Below are 19,552 nucleotides of genomic sequence, written 5' to 3'. Positions count from 1 at the left end.
AAGTGATAAAAGCAATGACTGTGTGACCTAAGAAATTGGCTGGGTCAGTCTTGACACTTTTTGGACTGCAGCCTAGTAAATGGTGACAAATCTCTGGAGAGCTCTGTGTTACAAATGGATTTTTCTTTTGAAAAAGAAATAGCACAGCAATGGTGCTGCTTCGATGCGGTTGAACTTTCCAGTCCTAAGTAGAGCTATTTTGGGCAATTGAGACACATTCCTTTAATATTCTTGACCCTTCTGAATGACAAGTTTGCTATGAAGAGGGAATGAACAGAACAAAATGAATATGTCTATACATGCTGTTTAATAGGTGGCTACTTAGGTTCCTGTATTGCTAACATATTGCCACCAAAAATATTTGCTGTCCAGTCAAAATGTTCATCTTATTATGATTCATTAATTTAATTCATTCAGTAAAAAATTATTATGTACCTCTGATAGTCTTGGCCAGAGTGATAGCATAGCGGGTAGGGAGTTTGCTTTGCAAGTGGCTGATCTGAGTTCGATTCCTCCACCCCTTTTGGAGAGCCTGGCAAGTTACCGAGAGTATTCTGCCCACACAGCAATGGCAAGTTCTCCTTGACGTATTCTATATGCCAAAAACAGTAACAAGAAGTCTCACAATGGAGACGTTTGTGGTGCCCACTTGAGCAAATCGATGAACAACAGGAGGATAGTGCTACAGTGCTACAGATATTCTTGGCACCTACTATATCCATGTCCTAATGAGAGTGATATACAACAGTGACTAAAACATACAGAAATCCCTGTTGTTAAGGAGCTTATATTATAAACTCAGAGTGGGTAAAAACAAGATTGCATACGTAAGTAAACTAGGTAATGTATTTCGAGGTGTTAAGAGTGATGGAGAAAAACAGAAGTGGGTAAAGAAAAAGAAATGAAGAGGTATGAGCCACAAAAATAAAGTATTTGCTATGGGTCTTGTAGAGATGGCGATGCCTGCAGTCACGTGCTGAAGCTGTGGACGAACTGATACTGATAATTTGGGGTAGATTATTCCAAGCAGAGCAAATTGTACATACATTGTTCTAAGTTGAAAACACTTTCATCTTTGAGAAAAATGGATCATTTGTTTGGTGACAAAGTAAGTAAAGGGGCATAGCAAACGATTATGTCAAGAGTTCATGTTGCTGCAAGTAGCCATATGTTATTTATGGTTATTTATGGAATGATTCCAAAGGGCATCATCCCATTGACTATGCTTTTACAGAGAAGCACATTGAAACATAACTGAGAAGAAGGTGAGGTGCATATCGCGAGGTGAATATCATTTAGGATTTTGAAGAGATTAAGAACTTTGTATAGGATAACGTGAGGTTTATTGCAAAGAGTGTAAAATGAGAATAGTCTAATGTTGTTCCAACCACAGTCAGTCTGAATCTCATTAGGGATAAGGCATCCCATGGAAATTTGATTAACAATGAAATGTAGACAAGTTCAGAAAATATTCAAGGGCAAGACTGGTTCTTAAAGAACAAAGACATGAGAAGAGGGAGGGCTAGAAAGTTGTGGTATCAGAATGTCAGAGCAAATGTCAGAACAGCAATTTGATTCCTTTTTCTTTGTGGTTGTCTTTGCTGCATAGAGAGATCGAGATTGAATTAGATACCAAGAGAGGTGGAAAATAAATATTCAGAGTTTCTTCAGTTTGGAATAAATGATGTAATTTATGTTAGTTAACTTTGTTTCTGGGGGCTGGAGATAGAGATCACAGTGGGTACAGTGCTTGCTGTGTACTTGGGTGACCTGGGTTCAATGTCTGGCATCTCATATGGTCCCCCAACCCCTGCCAGAAGTGATCCCTGATCACAGAGCCAGGAGTAAGCCCGAATAACAGCCAAGTGTGGCTTCCAAACCAAAATAACAATTTTTTATTTTTAGGATCTCCTAAATAGTGGTCAGGGCAATCAGAAGCCACTCCCAGAGATACTTGACCCAGATGTTTGTATTGGATGGGTCAGCACATTGGCTGAATGACAGACCACTGGTGTAGGGGGCCACCATGTTGCCCTAGTAGTGCTTAGGGGTCATGCATCGTTCATAAGTGCATTAAGAGTCAGCAACTATTTAAGAATATAATAAAATGGTTACATTTAAAAAATAAAAATTAGATATTAAATAAAATTCATTAAATTCCCTTTTGATATATGGGCTTAAAAACATTAATCAGTCTGTATTCCTAGAAGAATTTTTTTCTTTATAAAGTCTTTAAAATTTATCAAAAAAAAAAAAGAGTCAGCTAGAAAAAGGAAGGATATCATCCATCTCTTTATTCTATCTCTCCTGTAGTTACCAGAAGCACAAACATGCAAGATGTCGCCCCAAATGACTGCATCTAATCCAATCAGCCCATTTTCCATGATATGTAAATTTGCAAGTGCTATCTCAAGTCAATATACTTTATTTACCTTATCACCAGCCCCTTCATATTCTTTATGCTCAGCACACATTAGTTTAGGTCTTTAACTCTTCTACCTTATCACCCATGTTTATGGGATAGAGAATCTCTGGATGAAATGGGATGAATAGGTGTGTATATGTGTGTGTGTGTGTGTGTGTGTGTGTGTGTGTGTGTGTGTGTGAGAGAGAGAGAGAGAGAGAGAAATGCTGAGAAGAGCAACTTGACCTTTATGCAGCTGACTAGGTTATGCACCTTCATTTTCTGATTTTGAGCACATTCCCAAAGATTTTGAATTTTTTTTTTTTACCAACATGAAGCTGATGGGCTGGAATCAGTAATTTGAGCACATCATTTTCCAGAAATAGATTTGCATAAACTATTACTTTCTCTGAGCAATGGAATATATTTCTAATATTATTTCTGAGTCAAGCTGAAATTTCCCTTAGGAGTAACTGGTTTCCTCTTAATGTAAGCTTAATGTATTTTTAGGAAAATACTTTAAACATTGGTTGTAGGCATGAGTCTTTACTCTGCTTGTCAATTCCTCCCTCAACTGGATGCACAAAAGTTTTATTGCATTTTGCCCTATTGTGACATCTTGTACTTTGCCCAAGAGTTTAAATATTAATATCTATGATTATTTAAATTTGTGGAAATTTTGTTACCATATGAAACAGGTTAAGTTTCACTTAAATTAAGTTTGCTATTAAATAGTATCTTACTTTCAGAAAACAAGTAACATAATTATTTTAGTAACTACTCATAAAGATGATTAAATTGTATTTAGAAATGATGAAGGTATATTTACACATGTTTTAATGTAGATTTCTTAACATTTCACACTAAGTTCATACCAAAATATTCTGTTTAAATTAATCAGAATGATAAAGTGGTATCCTATTTGGAAATCAAAGTACCAATAAAGTTCTCATTTCAAAATCGCTACCCTTCTAACAGTTCAGTCCCCCCTTTTTATTAACCAGCTTTAACTGTCTTCAGTGTCAACAGTTTGGAAATCATTTCTCATGGTCTCATATTGCACAAGTTACTGCAGGAATGACTGCAGGGAAGAAGTGTCAACAATAAAGAGGTAATCATGGAAAGATGAAAATACTCTGCTATTATGGATAAAGTATAAAAGAAATCAGCAAACCAAAATAATTTTTCAAAATGAGAAAGGCAAAGAGAAAAAAATGAAAAGCACAGGGTAACTAATATTTTTGATGAATAATTCAACTTTAATCGGTATACTCCATAGAGCAGAAGTCAAATAATAAAATAAAATCCTGAAAAGGCTAACTCTGATTCAACAGCCATTAAATAATTCAAAAAACAAGTTTGAGCTGAGAAGCAATGGAATTCAGTTTTCCATAAAAGTTAATTGTGCTATTATTGACCCTGTAAAGAATATACTCGCAAAATTGCTATCTAATAATTGATTTATAAATAGACATAAGATTGCACCATAAATAATTGGTTGAAAATGTCAGGGCTTTATAATGAGGGTTTTTATATAAATGTGCCCATGGAAAGTCTACAAATACCTTACAAAGGGGTAACTAGAATGTAGGAAAATCTTGAAACACTGTTAAGAGAGAAAAAAATGTTGGGGGCTGGAGCGATAGCATAGCAGGTAGGGCATTTGCCTTGCATGCGGCCCGACTCAGGTTTGATTCCCAGCATCCCATCTGGTGTTCCAAGCACCGCTAGGAGTAATTACTGAGTGCGTGAACCAGGTGTGACCCCCCCCCCCCAAAAAAAAAGAAAGAGGGAAAAAATGCAAGGGTAAAATAATGTGTAGGGAATGGTTCAAATGTTATACCAGAAAAACACAAACAAAAAATAAAAGGAAGAAATAACAAATTTAAAAGAACCTATTCTTATTGAATAATAGAGGTGAAAGTTGTCTCAGGAATGTGAGCTCTCTGATTCTCTTAATCTTTCTACATAGTTTTATAGTAGATGTCTTAGTTTCCATCAACAGAAGTATAATCTATGGCCTAAAAGAGAGCAAAATCCAAGAGCACAGATGCAGACAGCACCTCTACCCAACCTGTTTTTAATAGAGCTCCTAGACTCACATAACATGGCTTCTGCTTACTCATAATTGGCCAAAACTATGTTTAATGTCCCTGAAATAAAATCAGTGAAGTCATTCCTTCACCTGGACACTATTTAATGCAAACAAAAATGGGTTCTGAGTACGCATTTGCAAGTGACAACTAAAAACATTTGTACTTTGAATAGAGCACTGTAGCACTGTCCACTGTCCTCCCATTCATCAAATTGCTTGAGCGGGTACCAGTAAGGTCTCCATTGTGAGACTTGTTGTTACTGTTTTTGGCACATAAAATATGTCATGGGAACTTGCCAGGCTCTGCCTTGCTGGCCGGATACTCTCAGTAGCTTTCAGGGATATCTGAGAGGTATGGAAGAATTGAAAGGCTGGCCCGACCCACTGTGCTATCACTCCAGCCCACTTTGAATAGAGAAGTAAGAATAACAATGACCTTTTGTTAAGCAGATTAATCCCCAATCCTTCTTTACAAAACAGAGGAGATATATAGATTTAAGAAGTTAGAGGAAAACACACACACAAAAAGAAGTTAGAAAAGAGCAACAGAAGTTAGAAGTTAGAGAAGCAGAAGAAGTCAAGGAGAGGTAGAGGAAAAACTGGTGAATCCATAGATAGGATGGTAGAGTTTCAAGCAAAGATTTTGAATAGGATTGGACTTGGGGGACGGACAGGAACAAGACCTAGAATAAAAAGTTTTGCTATAAATATAGCAAAACACATATATAATATTTCAATAAAATTAAAATATATATACTTTAATTTTATTGAATCATCATGAGATATTTACAAGCTTTCATGTTTGGGTTATACTCTCACAATGATCAAACACCCATCCCTCTGCCAGTGCACATTCCCCACCACCAATTTCCCCAGTATGCCCCCCCTTCCCCACCCTTTCCCTGCCTCCATGACAGACAATATTCCCATACTCTCTCTCTACTTTTGGGCATTATGGTTTGCAATACAGACACTGAGAGGTCACCGCACCGTGTTTGGTCCATTATCTACATTCAGCACATATCTCCCATCCTGACCGATTCCTCTAGTCATCATTTTCTTAGTGATCCCTTCTCTATTCCATCTGCATTCTCCCCTCTGCTCATGAGGCAGACTTCCAGCTATGGAGCAATCCTCCTAACCCTTGTATCTACTGTCCTTGGGTATCAGCCTCATATTATGTTGTTTTATATTCCACAAATGAGTGCAGTCCTTCTATGTTTGTCCCTCTCTTTCAGACTCATTTCACTTAGCATGATACTCTCATGTCTATCCATTTATAAGCAAAGTTCATGACTTCATCCCTCCTGATAGCTGCATAGCATTCCATTGTGCATATGTACCAAAGTTTCTTTAACCAGTCATCTGTTGTAGGGCACTTGGGTTGTTTCCAGATTTTGGCTATTGTGAACAGTGCTGCAATGAACATATAGGTACAGATGTCATTTCCACTGTGCTTTTTTGCGTCCTCGAAATATATTCCCAGAAGTTGTATTGTGGAAGCTCAATTTGGAAACTCAAAAGAAGGACTCAAAAGAAGTCCTTCAAAACAAGGACTGTCCATATTGTTTTCCAGAAAGGCTGGACCAGTCAGCATTCCCACCAACAGTGGAAGTGTTTCTTTTTCCCCACAACCATGCCAGCACTGGTTGCTTTTGTTATTTTGAATGTGTGCAGGTCTCTATGGTGTAAGATGATATCTCACTGTTGTTTTGATTTGCATCTCCCTGATGATTAGTAATGTGGAACCTTTTTTCATTTGCCTTTTTGGCCATTTGTATTTCTTTTTTGAGAAAACTTATAACCCCGTGTGAGCTACTCCCTTTCATTCCCTAATTTCAAGCTCCTAGCCTCTTTCAATATCAATTTCTTCTTCCTTTTCTTCAACACTCCTTCAGGGTGTGAACATATACACATATTGTCTAATCCTCATAAAAACCTCTGAGGTAGGAACTGTTAACCCCATTTCACATATTTGAAAATGAAAACCTGGGAATTGCCTCCCATTTATGAAGATCACCCATCTAGTAATCAGGAGAGCTGTAATTTGAGCCAAAATAGATTAGACAAGAAATACAAGGAATTAACAAAGACTCTGAGGAATGTGACAATGGCAGGCACAGGGTAAATTCATCTCACAAAGGATTTTCATGTGTAAAAGGGTATGTTTCTTTTTGTATATTTTGTGTACAATTTATTATTTCATATGCTACAAAGTCTCAATATTTAATGTCAATATTCATTTACCTTAAAGTAAGTAAATTAAATATTAACAATTACTCTAAGCAGTTATCAGTTAGTCCCCCAGGGGAGCCCTCTGTGGAAATTGTTTCACGAATCAACCCTGAAAAAGAAGTAGAGTTCTTTCTTTTGATCTTCAAAGATTATTTAAATACATAAAATGCATAAAGCAGAAGAGATGATTTGTAAGGCCTTACATTTACCAAAATAGTTATAACAAGGGTAACCAGAATAGACAAATTAAAGTCTGGCAGGAGTCATGTAATGCGTTCTGAGTGATATAAATAGTTCATTTCCTTCAGTTATTGCTGTCCAATGTGAAAGTGCATTTTGTAGGTGGCATTTGTTCCTCTAAGCTTAAAAATGTTCAGAAATAAAATATCTACGCGACCAAGAAAAGACATTGCAGCTAAAATGGGAATCTGGGGGAGGGGGTGATAGGGGAGCAGGGGGCATTCAGGGCTGCTCTCTGATAGAAAAATCAGAGAGATAAATATGCATCATAGAGATTTTCTGTCAAAGGCAAATTCTCTCATCTACCTGCCAATAATAGAACAACCAGTCAAGGACTTACGAAGATACACTGCATGGGAATATATATTTATATATATGTATATATATTAAATACATAGTGAAGCAATATGAATATTACGAGCTAATGACACAAAGAGTCTAATTTTCAGGCAGAAGGTCCCTGCTATTCTTTATGTTGTATATTTGGTGAAAACAGAAATTGATGAGAACATTATAAAAGACTACTGGAGTAAGCTAGCTATGCGTGTCATTAAAAATAGCATCATACTCGCAAGAAAAGGGAGAAACCCATCTTAGGTGGCCAGAGAGATGACTCAGAGGCTAGGGTGCATGGCTTGCATTAAGGAGCCAGGGTTTGATCCAGGATCCCGAGAGCCAGGAGTGACCCCTGAGAGTAATACCCCTAGCATGACCAGATGTGGCCACCAACTCTCCCAATTTCCCCAAACAACAAACTCTATCTGTTGTGAATAAATAGGTGAAAGAAAAATAAAACTATTTTGACTTGTTGTGTGACATTCATTTAGATCTGCACTTTCTCCTTCAGAGTATCAGAACGTCAGCATTTCTCAACCCTCCCAGATCCATGCTGCTGACCCCTAACCAAGGCAATATTCTAGGAAAGAGATCTGGAGCACCACCCCTCCTCAATACACACATACACACACACACACACACACACACACACACACACACACACACACCCTACTCTTCTATGTGTATAAATGCCCTGATTTATTACTAAACATTCAAAATCTATTATTTGCAACATAGGGGACTTGTATAAAATCATTAACTTGCCACAGTCTTTTCTAAATTTTCAATCTTTAAAATAACCTATTACTACCTTTTTTTAAAAAATGTAAGGCATTTTTCACACATAACAAGAAAGTATGCTGCATCATTCAGAAAGGACAGGTGTAAGAGGCACTGAAGGGCACTTCTATCTCAGTTTGGTTTCACCATGCCATCAATTCTACCATCATTTGCCTTTTATTTTTTAATTAAAACCTGTACATAGTTGATTTGGTGTGCAGGCCATAATGACACTGAAAGATCATCCAGAGTTGTTTTTTGATGAGTTTAGATTCTTATAAAAACAATTTAAATGTCAACATTTTTCATATAAGAAATGGTGCATCTAATAATGAAAAAAAAGCATTGTATAGAGTTTATAAATATTTGTAACAGTTAAAAAAGTGGGACTTAAAAATGATGATCATGTGTTGAAAATCCAACTGTTGACTCCTGGAGAAGGTAAGTTATCTATTACATTAAATGTTAAGGAAAATTTGCATCAAAATTGTAAAATTAGGATTGGAACCAAAAGGAAAATTTTCCTTTTGTAATATCATATAATCTATAACTCTTGGTGAACCAAAAGGCTTCACTCATTTGGATAGTTTAATCAGTTTCCTTGCTGAATTTGAAAGAACAAAATGCGATTTCTTACTTTAATTCCCACAGATTTATAGTGGAAGAAAATTAAATCATTCTGGTTTTGGTGAAAAGCAACTTTTGTATGTTGTCTGAAATGAATTGGGGTAACTTTTATTTTTCATTCCCTTTAATGTTAGCCAGTGTTCCCTGTTTTCAGCCTTAGTTTTTCTGTTGTCATCTTTGAAGTGTTACTTACTATTGTGACACGTTCAAGCAAGTGTTCAATGAAAGATGATCTATTAAAAACTCTGAAACTATTTTACTGTGGGCTGGAGCGATAGCACAGCATGTAGGACCTTTGTCTTGCACGTGGCCAACCCGAGTTCAATTCCTCCATCCCTCTCGGAGAGACCAGCAAGCTACCGAGAGTATCCAGACCTCACGGCAGAGCCAGGTAAGCTATCTGTGCTGTATTCAATATGCCAAAAACAGTAACAACAAATCTCACTTCGTGTTCCTGGACTGAGCGGACACCATTGGGCTACACTAGCGCATGACATGGACGCATGGAGACGTTACTGGTGCCCGCTTGAGCAAATTGATGAACAATGGGACGACAGTGCTACAGTGCTACCGTGCCATTTTCTCCATCTGACTGCCATACAAATGTTGTATGTTGCAACTAGTGTAGCCATTGACTTTGTTTTAAACTACTGCTCCTACATAAACACACATGGGCATATACGCCTACGGCATGCATACAAAATATCTGCAATCAAAAGTACACCCCCACTAGCACTGAATGTATGTATGCCTTTAAATCAACCATACACATATGCATATCCCTACCCTCCACAAAGACACATTCATTCACACTCTTACCCTCACGTGAACAGATGAAGAAATGGCAAAGTTTTCCAGGGATCAAAGCTCTTCTAACATAAAGAACAGGTAAAAAAGCAAGCATGCAATGCCAGTCTCTCAAAATTTTCAGATACATTACAATGGAAAATGAGTTGTATTCAGAAAGAATTCAAAGACATTCAATGAATGAATCATTTCAATGAAATAATTTTGAATTATCAACATGTCATCTAAATAATATTTTATAAATGCCATGAAAGCAACTATTTGTTTCATTGATAACACCTCTGCATACTTAGGAAATAGGAATAGGGAAGAATATCAGGATGAAAAATAGTTAAGTGATTTTTTTCAGTATAATGTTTTTAGTTGAAAATTATTTTTTTCCATATTTGCTTCAGTTGCTGTCAGAGATATATTTCAAGAGGCTTATTCAAATTTGTGGACTGATACAGTCAATGATCAGAATATTTTGAATTGAAATTGATCAGTGGCATTATCTGGTTTAGTGAATAACTGGTTGGCAGATGAACTATATAAATTAATCACCCAATCTTGGTACTTTAGAAAATGATAGTTAAAAAAAAGAATCATTAGCATTTCATAGGAGAAAACTGAGACACAAAAACTCAATGATAACCACTAAAGAACTTGTCACAAGCAGTCAACACTCAAATTTAGCCTGCCAATATCTCATTTAGTGCTTTTCACAATCCTATCCCATTGAAGTTATGTTTATAGTTTTGTAGCACCATATGAATATGGATAGAAAATAATGTAATAAAAAAATAGAGTTCTTGGCCCTGTGGACAATACACATGTTGGCATCCCATGTTTTCTGTGAAAGGTGGAGTTGTGTGTGTCACTTTGAAAGAGTCCTGAGAAATTTTATTCAGCTGAACTCCAGGAGAATAAGGAGAAGACCATTTCTATATGTGTATGTACCAGGCTTTCTTTTAGTTGATATATTTATACTATTACTATGCAACATGTAATAAGACTTTGGTTTAAGTTTTTTTTTTACAAAATATTTGTATAGGGTTCAGTCGAACTTCCAGTCACACAACTAAACAAATGTAATTGCTCTGAATGCACTGTAAATAGCTTTCAACATTTCATTACAAAGCAATTACATCAAAGTCTTTCCCAGTGCTGCTGGTATAATTTTCAAGATATAAAAATTACTACAAACAGGTAAATCATCCACTATGAAGCATAACCTACATGACTAGAAAGCAAGGCATCAGAGAGTGATTGAAGTGGAGGATATTTAAACTCAATGATAAACACAGCTTATTATCCAGGTAACTATCCTGACAAAATTCAGCATGCTATCTCAAGGAAAGGGCTTATTTACTTAATTTTACACTGCTATGAAATCGAACAAAATATATTACACTTTAATCAAAACTTAAGTAAAGATCAATCTCTTGTATAGTTATAAAATTTGTTTTTGAAAGCAACACTGGGTCATGGTTATCTGGATTTAGAAACTTCATAATTGGTTAATACCTAATGAGTAGTTACTATGAGAGACAAAGCTCTGAGGACATTATATGCAAATATCAAGTATATACGAGATAGTTATTATTAAGACACTCATCTTTCTAGGTGCTGAAGGAGAGTCATGTAGAGGCTCGAAACTTTTTGCTTTTAATGAAACAGCCATATACAGAATATCAGGTTTAAATACAGGAATTCTGGTAGCGGAGGCAGAGTTTTTAACTGCTTTGCATATTGCTCACACTTTTACTAAGGATCCTCCCATAGGTCTGGGAATGAAGAAATGAAAAAGAGGGACCTGTCATTAATAAAATAGCTGCATAACTTTATTAAAATATCTCATTTGGAGTCAAATCTATAACTCCTAATGTGACTTAAAAATGAAACACAGCACTCATAAGGTATATATGATGCATTCATTTAAAATTATTTTGTTTTGTTTTGTGGCCACATGCAGGGGGTGCTCAGGGCTTACTCCTGCCTCTGGGCTCAGGGATCACTTCTGGTGGTGCTCAGGGCACAGTGGAGGGGGAACAGTGCTAGGGATCCAACCAGGGCTTGTGGTGTGCAAGACAAGTGTCTCACTTGCTGTCCTATTTCTCTGGCCTGATGAAACTTGTTAAGACAGAGATTCAACCTCTGGTCCAAGCCCTTTGGATGGCTTACAACCCTCCTGCTGACTTTCTCCTGCTGAAGGAAGATGTGGCATGTGGATATGAGTAAATTTCTGGAGAAAAGACTTTCATTTTTATTAGATTATTAAAGGGACACATTACTTAAGTTTTAGTTCTGGGGTTGACAAACCTTTTGCCTCTGCAGAGGAGAAACAGCAGCAGTCAGGGCCTGGAGAGAGGGGTGGGGCCACCTTCCAGGGACTCTTCATGGACACTGCCACTTGAGTTTCATATACTTTGATGCCTCAAAATAACACTGTGCCTTTGTTTATCAAATATTCAGAAATGTAATAGCCAAATTAAAACTAAAACACCCTCAAAGGAAAAAAAATACGCTTTTCTGAGTTCCAGGATGATAAAAAGCAAGCAGCGGGCCAACTCCTATTCTAGAGAATGGTTAATAAAGGGCCAACAAGCATCCTCTGGGAACCTGCCAGAAATGAGCACACTTTTATGCCCTGAAAAATGACTGCATCAAAAGTGTGTGCCCGAGAGTCTGTCGCATGGGAAGTCTACCAGGTGAAAGGGATACATGCTAAAAAATATTTGAGAACCACTGAGCCACACCGTCCTGTCAACAATAGGCCACATAAAGCACCATGTCCCCGGATTTCTAGTGCTAAGAGATAACGTAGAACAGCCTGCAAGTCTACTGCAGGGCAATAAGAAGTCATGGCTCTGACCCTTTTCTGGAATCCTCCCCAGTGGGACAGTGAAATGGACAAGCATCATGTCAAGAACATTATCGATGAGATTGCATAATGACGCAAAACTCCCAAGGAAACATTTTTTTCTCACTATATAATTCCAGAAATGACAATCTAATGATTTGTTTAACCCATTCATTCATTCTTACACAAGTGAGGAGTTAATAATAATGTGCCAGTGATCCGATGGAAGAAGTGCTATCTTTTCCCTTCATATCTGCAAAGGCTAATTCTTCCAGGAAACAGAGGATGATCTTTCAGACCATGATCTACTCTTTTTTTTCGTACATTACAGATCACAGCCTAGCTCATGTGTTTATGCAAGAATTCATGAAGCAAAATAACATAAACAACATATATCCTCAGTAGCACCTGCAGGTGACATATTTCATTCTGGTCTATTTCTATCAGATATAATCCTATCACTTGATTTTACAACCCACGAATTTGACACCATTGTTGACAAAACCTACTCACCAAGGCAAATTCCTTGTTGAGAATCATCTGCTCCACCAAGGATGACTCATTGTGGAAGAGGTGGGGCTGCATGTGGCTCCACATGTGCGGAAACCACCAGAACTCGTCCACAGACTGAAGCAGAAGGTCATCCCCTGCATCTTCCTCTTCAGTTCCTGTAAGACAGGAAGTGAAAAATGGCTGAAGTGAAAACTACACAACAGTTAAAAGTTTAGGTTCACTTGACTTTTATTACTGTCCTTGCTATTATTACATACATCCAACTTTGTGGTTTTTTTCCTTTTGTGTATATGTGTGTGTATGTTTAATAGAACAAAAAAACCCAAATAGCCATATCTAAATTAAATCTCAACAGGGGTAAAGGGATGGAGAAAGTATAGAAATCCTGGGTGTAGATAATTGTTTAATATTGAGCATTATATTATCACCAACACTGTTTAGAACCGCTTGCATATATGATGGTAACCAAATATACAGACACAATTTTAAATAGTTTGTTTTTGTTTTAAAACTATCAACCATTATTCTTTCCATAATATCATGTATAGGGGAAGCCTGACTAGAGACAATTATTGTTTTGGTTTGTTTTTCTGTTCACACCTGGCTGTGCTCAGAGGTTACTTCTAGCTTAGTGCTCAGGGATCACTGCTGGCCAGTCTCACAGGACCATCTGTGGTGTTGGAGATCTAACCAAGTTTGGCTGAAGGCAAGGAAAGTGCTCTATGTGCTGTATTATCTCTCTAGCCCCAGATTATTAAGTTTATTTCTAAAACTGTTCCTGCAGATAAATCTAAAAATAACCCTAACATGTCGATGATAAAGGTTGTTATTTTTTTCTAATGACAAAAATAGTCTATTCTTATTGAAGAAATATGGAAAGCACATGGGAGATGAGGAGTTGCGCGGATGTGGCAAGAAAGGGACACTCCTTCACTGTTGGTGGGAATGCCGACTGGTTCAGCCCTTTTGGAAAACAGTATGGACGTTCCTCAAAAAATTAGAAATTGAGCTCCCATTTGACCCAGCGATACCACTCCTGGGAATATATCCCAGAGAGGCAAAAATGTGTAGCTGAAGTGACATCTGCACTTGTTTGTTCATTGCAGCACTCTTTACAGTAGCCAGAAACTGGAAGAGACCTGAGTGCCCAAGAACAGATGACTGGTTTAAGAAATTTTGGTACATCTACACAATGGAGTACTATGTAGCTCTTAGAAAAGATGAAGTCATGAAATTTACATACAAGTGGTACAATATGGAAAGTATCATGCTAAGCGAAATGAGTCAGAAAGAGAGGGATAGACATAGAAAGATTGCATTCATCTGGGGGATATAAAGTAACAAAATATGAGATTAATACCCAAGAATAGCTGAGATCAACACCAGGAGGATTACTCCATAGCTTAGAGGTCAGCAGGGTATTCTAGGGGAAAGGACAGTTCAGATAGAAAAGGGAACACCAAATGGAGGGTGTTTGGAGGATCCTCCCAGGAGGGGAGATGCAGGTTGAAAGTAGACTGGACTGAACATGTTCGCCACTCAATGCTTCTTTTGCTGATCACAACACCCAAAAGGAGAGAGAGAACAAAAGGGAATGCCCTGCCACAGTGGCAGAGGGGGATGGGGGGATGGGGAGGATGGGGGGGGAGGGATATTATTCTGGTAGTGGAAAATGGGCACTGGTGGAGGGATGGGTATTTGATCATGGTATGACCAAAATCCAAGCACAAAACTTTGTAAATCTACAACTGTACCTCATGGTGTTTCATTAATAATAATAAAAAAAAATAAAAAAATAAAATGCCATCATCTAGAATTAATCAATGGAAACACTTTGGTACCTTACCCTTAAATTATTTTTTAATTAAATTTCAAAATGTTATAACTTTCTAAATACTTTTTCTATATTTTATACTTCAAAATATGAAAATAAGCATTTTTAATTTTATATATTTCCTAAGCAGTGGTTTATTAAAACAATAGAATGTTGACTTGAAAATTTAAAATTAGCACTGCCTTTCATATTTTCTTAAAAACATTTGTTTACAGAACCATATACATGTATACACTTATAAATATTTATCATGAAAAAAGTGGTGAAACAACTTAATTTGATTTTAAGGAAACTATTGCCAGGTATGCTGTAATATTTTCACTGTGGTTTGATGCAATTTCATAGTATTCAGTCCCATTTATAAATAACCCAAGAATTTATTCATTTCTATTTGATTTTTAGATAATTAAGTAATGCAAAACAATAAAGCCAGGGTTGTAGTATGAGGTATATTTATTTGATTTATTTTTTCACAGAGGGAAGTTGCTTGATTTTATATTCTTTACTAAGCAGAGAACTATTAAAAGCACATTTTAAAGACTTTTTTCTGAGTAATCCATTTATGCGTCCTATAGTAAAAATGTCATTGCTAGTGCAAGCAATTTATTGTTAAGTCAGAAATTTAATTAAAGCACATATTTAATATCAATCAATGGTAGAAGGACACACTTCTCTTTACTTGGTTATGTGGATTTGAGCTAGTTAGCTTCTCTGAATCTTGCTTTCTAGGTTCCTAAAGAAGATAGTAAACAACAACAACAAAAAAAGTAAGGAAAGGAAAAATATTGCCTTCGGTGACAACATAGGTGAAAACAGAGCTTGTCATACTCAGAGAAGTCAAGTCAGGAGAAAAAATACTGGATGATCCTGCATATACGAGGAAAAGAAATAGTTGATGTGCAATGAAAACAAATCCTTCAGCTCTGATGATAGGATTTCGGGTGCCATAGGAAGTCGGGAGGAGGAAGGCCAGAAAGTGTTCTATAAACTGGGGGAGGGATATGGTGTGATGACGTTGTATTCCTAAACCATCAAAACATTTGTACTCTTATAAAACCAATCTGAAAAACCAAATCAGAGGAAAATAAAAACAAGTTTAAAAAATTGAAATTAAAAATGCTTACAGGGTTTTTCCAAGTAAATGTTGACAATTTATTAAAGCACTTAAAACTGACTCGAATTCAAACTCTCTCCAAGAACACAAATGCATTAACTTCAAAAGATGCTTGCACACCCGTGTCCCTTGTAGCATTAATTATAAGGACCTGGATTTGGGGACAGCCCAAGTGTCCGATGATAAATGATTGGATAAAGAAAAGGGTGGCAAATGACACAGAGGAATACACTAAACCATAAGGAAAGATGAATATTGTCTTTTGCTACATCTTGGATAAATGTAGAGGGTGTCATGTTAAGAGAAATAAATTAGAGGGAGAAGAACAAATCCTGGGCTATCTTATTCATAAATGGCTTATCAAGAAACAAAGCAAGGAATGGTGAGTTCAGTGAAAACGAACCCTGGTGCTCTGACAATAAAACAGATTTTCAAGGGCCTGGGCGTAGCTGGGCAAGGGTTGGAGTGGTCTAAAAGTGACACGGACAGTGGTGTAGTTGGATACTCTGGTGCTAGTGAAGGAAAGTGCAGTCATTTTTGATATTGAAGCCCTAAACCTTAACAATGCTGCAACTACCTAAATTATGACAAATAAAAATTAAAAATATAATTATATTTGTGAAACCACAGTGACTTGCAGACATTGAGTGCTTTATAAATAATAATATCTATGTCTTCTTAAATATAATTCCTATGGATTTATACCTATGGTTTTCTAAATGCATGCCACTTCACACATTCGGAACATTACTTCTGTCTAGCTAATTAATTCTTTAAAGTCAGGGATTATATTCCTCTGACTTGCACTGTATTATTACACTTTCCCAGAGCAGTGAATAGTTTAATCTTCTGACTCCATCTATATTAGAAGCTGGTGAACTTTAGAGCCTATGTCAGTGCCTGTGCAAGCTGACTTTGGGGGAATATTCTAATGCACATTATTCCTGGAATTCAGTCCCTAAACCACAGATCTCAAGAGGAACACCAGTTGGAATCAGTTTTTCCCCCAATTGCTATTATAACAGCTGCCACTATACAAAGGACTAATGAATAAAAATCTTGGAATGTTCAGATGCCTGCCTCGTGTGCCACTGACCCTGGTTCCATGGATCCCAACACAGCTTGAGCTGTGCATCTGAGCCCCACCCTGAGTAATCCCTGAGAGCAGAGCCAGCAGTAAGCACTGAGCATAACTATGTGTGGCCCCTCCCCTGCAAAAAAACACAAGTTTGCAAAAGTGGAAGAAAAAGAAAGAAAAATCTGAAAGCGATAATGTTCTATGAATAAGGAGACACAATTATTATTTTTTGAATTCTAGCAAAATTATTAGCAGTATAGGCTTGGAACTCATTGACTCGTTAATATCAAGTATCAAAATTGCAATGCACTGAGGTTTATTACTGTTTTAGATAGATTAAGCACGAAGTATTTATGCTGCACACCAACTTTTCTCATGGCCATAAGTTAGCAGACTGAGGCATAGATTAGAGTTACTTGATGTCACATGCGATCAATGAATGGATAATTCACCTCCCCTTTTGTTGTGCTTTGAATATAAAATGTTTGAAAAATGCTTCCATTCACTTTAAACTCTGATGACTGTTATAGAAAGTGGCAAGAAGCATATAATGCATACTCAACCAGAAAGAAGGTCAATTACTCAATTTAAAGAAAATTTTGTAGTCTATTGATATAAAACGATGTATGGCAGATCATAAAATCAGTATTTTAAAATAAGGATTATGTTAACTTATAAGTACTCCCCATAAGGTTGAAGTAAAGATTTTTCTTCTTCCTTTTTTTTCTAATTTTCCCATCAGCCTTTCTTTCTCTCATTCATATCAGTCATATAAGCAAAGCCACATGAGGCAAACTGAGACTCCAGAAATAACTTAATGAAAAAGAGAATACCATGCTGAAAGACCAAAGCAGATATCTGAAATGTTTTCATGTCCAAATAGGTGAAAATATTACATTTTTGACTTACTGTAAATATATATTTCTTTAAACCCAATGCATGTTTAAATGTTAGTATGAGAAATAATGTTCAGTTCAAACATAATCAAAATTAATACAAACAAGAACTAAATGAAATTTCTGTACTCAGATTGAGACTTTGAATTCCAGCCTGATCTGGATTCAATGTTATGTCCTTCATTTAAAATATAGCTATTTTTGTTTTCATTGGAAAGTCCATCTTTTTCTTTCTCTTGACTCCTGGGAGAATTAGAAGTAAACAGTTAAAGTTTATTTTTTTTGTTACTACGCTTGGGATGTCTGTGTATGAGACAATAATAATTTTCTAGAAGTTTTTTTTTGCTTGTGTGTGTGTGTGTTTGTGTGTATGTGTGAGAGAGAGAGACACACACACACCCAGCAATGCTCAGAGGTTACTCCTGGCTCTGCAATGCAATCAGGAACAATTCCTGGCAGTGCTTAGGGGACTAGATAGGATAATGGGATTGAACTCGTGTAAGACAAATGCCCTACTCGCTATACTATCATTCCAGCCCCTTGAAGTGCTTGCTTTTTTTTTAACCCTACTAAAGTAAAAATAATTTTAGCAATCTTTAGGTAATAGATTAATCTTCATAAGGAAAATTATAGCAATAAAATATCTAAATTTTTACTGTCATTATTAGCTTTTGTTCAAATACCTCTTGTATTTACTCATTGTTTATAAAATATTATAATTCTTAAATGATAGGGAGACCTTATAATTTCCTTTAAACATGTGAATATGGCACAGTCAGCTAAGTGGGTATAAAATAAACTGGCTTTAAATTCCAGATTATGCAAAAAGGAATTCATGAATATAAAATTAATTAAAGCCAACTATACACCACCATACGGTCAGGATGCTTGCCTTGTATAAGCCCTTCTGAGTTTGACCCCTTGCACTGCATATGGTCCCCTGAGTACCATAAGGAGTTATGCCTGAGTACAGAACCACTGTGTGACCCCCAGATCAAATAAAAACAAATCAAAACATGAAAAACAGTCTACAGTTCTAAATTAAAGGTTCAGTCATGTAAATTGTTCCCTTTTTACTTTTCTGGTAACATTTATTATTCTTATATAAAAGTATATATTAATGTAATAGCACAAGACAAATTTTAACAATATGTATGTACTGGCTATGAATGAGAGATATTAATCTTATTTTGGATATGCAGAGACTGCGGCATAGGCAGTTTAAGTAACCGATTTATACTCAGGGAGTGAAATATCAGAGCATGTATTTGAATAAAAGCAGTCTGTTTCGATCTTTAAATCATAGGAGAATGAATATAATGCTTCTTCAAAGAACTTTCGTGTTAATAATTTTATATAAAGAACTAATTTTTGTGAAGTGAATTTTCATTAGAGACAAATATTAATCCAATTTGCAAATATTACCCATGAAGTGATTCAGCCATTTTCAATTTATTACTGATTGCATGAATGAATAGCACTGATTGTCACCAGAAACCATATTCTACAGAAAACACAGTATTTGTAGCCCTTTCTTCTTAGATGGTGTCTGTCTTAATGTCGTGATGTCTTAATTTCTCAACTGAGTTCTCTGTGTGCATTTTCACTCAAGCTTTAAATATTTCCAGACCAAAAATGTTTCGTTCTCAATGTTTTACTCCACATTTTATTTATTTATTTTTGCCTTTTAATCAACAAGATGTCCTTCCTCTTTCAATTTGGTACCTAAGAGAGAGGGACTCTTAGGGAAG

The 19,552-nt window shown here is 36.4% G+C and overlaps 1 protein-coding gene across 1 annotated transcript in view; it reads right to left on the bottom strand.

Annotated features, from left to right (window-relative positions):
* NDST4 (N-deacetylase and N-sulfotransferase 4) overlaps positions 1-19,552 on the bottom strand; it is a 244,223-nt gene that overhangs the window by 126,912 nt on the left and 97,759 nt on the right. The window contains exon 3 of the mRNA XM_056116854.1: positions 12,880-13,034. Within this exon, the coding sequence (XP_055972829.1) occupies positions 12,880-13,034 (155 nt within the window). The remainder of the gene's footprint in view (positions 1-12,879; positions 13,035-19,552) is intronic.

This window comes from Sorex fumeus, unplaced genomic scaffold (assembly GCF_029834395.1).
Source record: "Sorex fumeus unplaced genomic scaffold, SorFum_2.1 ptg000033l, whole genome shotgun sequence".
Classification (NCBI taxonomy): Eukaryota; Metazoa; Chordata; class Mammalia; order Eulipotyphla; family Soricidae; genus Sorex; species Sorex fumeus.
This window is presented reverse-complemented; position numbering and strand designations above follow the sequence as displayed.